The 6,000-nt window shown below is 42.3% G+C and overlaps 1 protein-coding gene across 1 annotated transcript in view; it reads left to right on the top strand.

Annotated features, from left to right (window-relative positions):
- The window catches only part of LOC113816181 (calcium/calmodulin-dependent protein kinase kinase 1-like), a 262,710-nt gene that overhangs the window by 95,038 nt on the left and 161,672 nt on the right, over positions 1-6,000 (top strand). Inside the window, exon 2 of the mRNA XM_070114304.1 lies at positions 5,845-5,923. Within this exon, the coding sequence (XP_069970405.1) occupies positions 5,845-5,923 (79 nt within the window). The remainder of the gene's footprint in view (positions 1-5,844; positions 5,924-6,000) is intronic.

Consider the following 6,000-nt stretch of genomic DNA (forward strand, 5'->3'; position numbering starts at 1 on the left):
GACGTCTTATCTGTGACGTCCCTTTCCTGTGTGAATTCCCGTCGGTTCGCCTCACGTTGTCGCTCCTTGTCGTCTTGTTTGTCTGTATTTTTTGTCTTTTTGTCTTTTTTCTTTCCTGTTCTTGATTTTTTTGTCTAATCTTTTTTGTGTATTCTATTTTTTTTTATTTTTTTTTTATTATTATTTTTTTTTTTTGTTCTTCGTTTCACCTCCACCTCCTCCACTTGTTTATGCTTCTGTTCCTCTTCTTCATCCCTCTTCTCCTTCACCTCCTCTTCCTCTTCTTCATCTTCCTCCTTCTTCTCGTCCTCTTTCTTCTTCTCCTCATCTTCCTCCACCACCTTCTACCCTTCCTGCATCTCATTTCCTCCCTTCCTCCCCATCCCCCCAACCCCCCAACCCCCCCACACATAACCGTCTTGGGAATCGGCCGATATTTAAGAGGATTAAAAACTTCTTCCCCCCCCTCCCCCCTCCTGATGGCGTTGCGTTTGGCGGTCTCAGGCCCTTAGATCGCGCGGAGGATGGGGGGGGGGGTTAGGGGGGGCGTTACGTCATTTTTTTCTTATTATTATTTTTGGTTATTTTTTTCGTTTGTGTTGTTTGGTTTTTGGTTTGTGGATGATGGGGGGGTTGGGGGGTTGGGGCGAGGGCGTGTCACGTGATTTTTTTTCTTTTTTCTTTTTTTTTTTGCGTATTGGTTTGGTAATTTTTTGTGGTTTTGTTTGTTTGGTTGGTTTTGTGGTTGTTGTATGGTGTCTCGGGGGTTGATTGTTATATGTGGGTGAGGTTAGGAAGCTGTGTATCTACCTATCTATCTACACACACACACACACACACATACACACACACACACACACACACTCACTCATATAATGTATATTTGCACATTTGTATGTGAGTGTGAGTGTATGTGTGTGTATAGATAGATAGATAGATAAATACACATGTGTGGGTGTGCCAAATAGCCAGGAAGGCCTGACGAGCAAATATCAGATTCAGTAAACATTAACAAAATGGAAGGAATAACGGAGAGGAGAGAGATCATTATGATAAAAATAGAACAGGTATGAATAATCAGATCGACAAAATCTCCCATCGGAAAATTCACGTCCCCATCAACGCCCATTTATATATTTAATGTAAAAAGTAATTATAACTACCAAAGGAAATAAAGAAAAGGGAAAACAAGAAAGGGATGAACGTTAACATTACAATTAGAGAGAGAAGGGAGACTGCAAATAAAGCTGGTTAATGAATAGATAAATGATATAGGTAGAGGGAGAGGGGATGAGAATTAATTGAGGAAAGGGAAGGTAAGAAGGGGAGGGGAGGGGGTTGTCTGGTAGGTAAGTAGGGGAGAATCAAAGGTCGGAAAGGTAAGGAGAATCAAAGGTAGGGAAAGGTAAGGCGGGGAGGGAGAGGAAAGAGGGGGAGAGGCATGGAGAAGAAGGGGGAGGAGGCAAGGAGGGAGATGGGCAAGTAGGGGGAAGGGAGAGGCAAGGAGGGCGAAGCGAGAGGGGAGAGGCGAGGAGGGGAAAGAGAGAGGGAGAAAAGCAAGATGGGGGAAAGGAGAGGGGGGAAAGCAAAGAGGGGACGAGAGGAGGGGGAGAAGCAGGGAGATGAAAGAGGAGGGGAGGCAAGGAGGGAAAGGGAGAGGGGGAGAAGCAAGGAGAGGAAAGTGAGAAAAGGAGAAGCAAGGAGGGAAAGTGAGAGGGGGAGAAGCAAGGAGAGGAAAGTGGGAAAAGGAGAAGCAAGGAGGGGGAAGGGAGAGGGAGAGACAAGGAGGGGGAAGGGAGGAGGGGGAGAAGCAAAGAGGGGGAGATAAGGAGGGGGAAGGGAGAGGGGGAGAAGCAAAGAGGGGGAGACAAGGAGGGGGAAGGGAGAGGGGGCGAAGCAAAGAGGGGAAGGGAGAGGGGGAGAAGCAAAGAGGGGACGGGAGGAGGGGGAGAGGGGAAAGATATATGGATGGGAGAAGTTGGTTCTCCCTTGCGTGACTCTGTCAATCAATGGGACTGGCGTTGGGGGCATCTTATCTGAATTACCGCCCCCTAGAAGCCTCTCTCCCCGTCTTTTCGTTCTTCCCCCTTTTCCTTCTTTCCTTCTGTTCCTCTTTCTCTCTCGTTTTCATTTTACCTTCGTTCTCCCCCCTTTTCCTCTTTCCTTCTCTTCCTCTTTCTCTTTCGTTTTCATTTTCATTTTACCTTCGTCATTCCCCCTTTTCCTCTTTCCTTCTCTTCCTCTTTCCCTTTCGTTTTCATTTTACCTTCGTGTCCTCCCAACTCTTTCCTTCGTTTCTTTTTCATTTTTTTCATTTTACCTTCGTGTCTTCCCTACTCTTTCCTTCGTTTCTCTTTTGTTTTCATTTTACCTCCTTGTCTTCACTACTCTTTCCTTCGTTTCTCTTTCGTTTTCATTTTACCTTCGTGTCTTCCCTCTTACCTGTGCGTGTCCCTCTTTCTTCTTATATATGTTTCTCTTTATCTTCGTCTTTCCCTCTTCTCATTTACGTTTGTCGTCCTGTTCCTTCTCGGCTTCGTCTCTCCCTCTTCCCATTTTACATTCTTCTCCCCCTCTTCCCTCTTACGTTTGTCTCTCTCTTCTCTCTCATCTCCGAGTCTCCTTTTTCCCTTTTACCTTCATTTTTCCCTGTTCCCTCTTATATTTTTCGCGCCTTTCTTATCGTTACCTTAATCTTACCTTCCATCCACGAGAGAGAGAGAGAGAGAGAGAGAGAGAGAGAGAGAGAGAGAGAGAGAGAGAGAGAGAGAGAGAGAGAGAGAGAGAGAGAGAGAGAGAGAGGGAGAAGAGAGCGAGGACGAGAGAGAGAGAAAGAGAGAGAGAGAGAGAGAGAGAGAGAGAGAGAGAGAGAGAGAGAGAGAGAGAGAGAGAGAGAGAGAGAGAGAGGGAGAGGAGAAAGAGAGAGAGAGAGAGAGAGAGAGAGAGAGAGAGAGAGAGAGAGAGAGAGAGAGAGAGAGAGAGAGAGAGAGAGAGAGAGAGAGAGAGAGAGAGAGAGAGAGAGAGAGAGAGAGAGAGAGAGAGAGAGAGAGAGAGAGAGAGAGAGAGAGGGGCTAGAACGGAGGATAAGAGCAAGAATAGAAGAGAGAGAGAGAGAGAGAGAGAGAGAGAGAGAGAGAGAGAGAGAGAGAGAGAGAGAGAGAGAGAGAGAGAGAGAGAAAGGGAGGAGGGCTAGAACGGAGAATAAGAGCAAGAATAGAAGAGAGAGAGAGAGAGAGAGAGAGAGAGAGAGAGAGAGAGAGAGAGAGAGAGAGAGAGAGAAGAAGAGAGAGAGAGAGAAGAGAGAGAGAGAGAAAGGGAGGAGGGCTAGAACGGAGAATAAGAGCAAGAATAGAGAGAGAGAGAGAGAGAGAGAGAGAGAGAGAGAGAGAGAGAGAGAGGAGAGAGAGAGAGAGAGAGAGAGAGAGAGAGAGAGGGAGAGAGGGAGAGAGAGAGGAGAGAGAGAGAGAGAGAGAGAGAGAGAGAGAGAGAGAGAGAGAGAGAGAGAGAGAGAGAGAGAGAGAAGAGAAAGAGAGGAGGGCTAGAACGGAGAATAAGAGCAAGAATAGAAGAGAGAGAGAGAGAGAGAGAGAGAGAGAGAGAGAGAGAGAGAGAAAGAAAGAAAGAAAGAAAGAAAGAAAGGGAGGAGGGCTAGAACGGAGAATAAGAGCAAGAATAGAAGAGAGAGAGAGAGAGAGAGAGAGAGAGAGAGAGAGCGAGTAGAAAGACGAAAGACCCGACACAGCGGTTATGACGGTCGACGGCCATTGATCCTTCCCTCGCTAAGTGTCGCCGAGGTGTGGTATGATGAGGTATTGAAGCTGGATTTCCTAAGGGGGGCACAAAGGGGGCAGCTAAGTGGCACCAAAGGGAAGTGGAGGACGACAAGAGACTACTTTGTTTTAGGGGAACAATAGGGGGGCGATGGTTGGTATGTCCGTGTACGTGTCTGTCAGTCAATATGTTTATCAATCTATCTGTTTATCCATTGACTTTGATTTTATTACTGTATCTGTATATCATTGAATCTATATATCGGTCGAATAGCTACCAGGCTGTATGTGGTAATGTTTATATGCATGCATGTTTGTATGTATGTAAGTATGCATGTATGTATGCATGTATGTATATTTAATGCATGTGTATTGGTTTGTGTGGTTTTGTGTACCTTTGTTTATGTGTGTATGTTAATAATTACATAAATACACACAGGTGTGTGCATTCACTCTATACAGTTGCGAGCGCGCGCGTGTGTGTGTGTGTGTGTGTGTGTGTGTGTGTGTGTGTGTTTATATATATATATATATATATATATATATATATATATATATATATATATATATATATATATATGTATATATATATATATATATATATATATATATATACATATATATATATATATATATATATATATATATATATATATATATATATATATATATATATATATATATATATATATATATATATATATATATATATATTACAGTTTTGTGTGTGTATTTACACACACACATACAGAAATACATACATACATGCATGCACACATACATATACACATATCCTAGAGAGAAGAACAGAGAGAGAGAGAGAGAGAGAGAGAGAGAGAGAGAGAGAGAGAGAGAGAGAGAGAGAGAGAGAGAGAGAGAGAGAGAGAGAGAGAGAGAGAGAGAGAGAGAGAGAGAGAGAGAGAGAGAGAGAGAGACGGCGGGATGAATGGAAGGAGTATTTCAGAAAGAGTGACAGACGAATACAAAAGAGTGATGAAATGAGGAAAAAACAAGAAAAGGATAATATAGGTAAACGCAGAAAAAATAAAGATGACAGAGAATTGAGACAGGAAGAGAAAGACGGGAGAAAGGAGCAGACGATAAAAAAGGCCCGAATTATTACGGTGTGAGCTGAGAGGACGAGACAAAGACGGGGATATAAGGGAGAGTAAACAATGGATTTTTTTTTTCTTTTTATAAAGACAACATCTCGACCGCAATATTGTCTTTGTCTCAGTCTCGAGAGATAGGATTTAGGAGACGAGGAAGGCCAGGGACGATATTGTATGGTATTTGAAAAAAAATATACGAGGAGAGGATAGCTTAAATAAAGGATAAAAAATAGGGGAGAATAGCTAAGAAAAGTCTAAGGAATTTGAAAGCTGAGTGTTGTTTATCGTACTTTGAATATTTTAAGTGTTCAGTGTAATACAGTGTTTGAAGTTCAGTTTAAAAAAAAACATTACACGGATATCAGACTCTTGCTTTAGTTTAGAGAAAGATAACGTGGCTTGAAAATGTAATGGAAATAAGTACAATCTTATTAGCGTCATAGTACGACGGTTTATTTTTTATTGATGACATTTAGACTTTATGAAAAGGTCAGTAGAGTTAGTAGGGAAAGACAGGATCCCAACTTGTTTTATACGTCATTATATGTATTTCACTTCCTAAAACTATATAAAATCATAGTATCTCGTAGTAACACCTGATCTGAATATTACTCTTTAATTTCCAAGTCTTTCTGCCGTGCTTGCTTAGGCTCTTGTGTATAGAGGATATGACAGCCTTCCTCTGCAGCCGATTTTGAAGGTTGCTGTTGATAAGTCATATCACCGGATGGGTCTGTTTACATGCCAGTTTGGAATCCTGTCAGTCCTCATTCGCAAATTATTCCATTCCTTTCATTTCAAATGTGATACCAACATCATATAAGACGATAGATTAAAATTTTCTATGTGACTTCCTTATCTGATATTAACATTTAGGTAACAATAATAAAAATAAGCGAGTTAGGCCTATCCGTACATGCATTTTCTATGAACACAAGTTTAACATCCGTTTTCTTTGACAGCTGATGGGGACGTGGAGGAAGGGCGTCGAAACCCACTGGGGTTCCGGCCTCGTGCGCCAAAAATCGGCAATCTTCCAAGGTAAGTTTTTCAGTTATGTATACGAAAAAAAAGAATGATGTCATATTAAAAATAACTAAAATCGAAAATTGTATAGA

Source organism: Penaeus vannamei, chromosome 35 (genome assembly GCF_042767895.1).
Source record: "Penaeus vannamei isolate JL-2024 chromosome 35, ASM4276789v1, whole genome shotgun sequence".
NCBI classification, from domain to species: domain Eukaryota; kingdom Metazoa; phylum Arthropoda; class Malacostraca; order Decapoda; family Penaeidae; genus Penaeus; species Penaeus vannamei.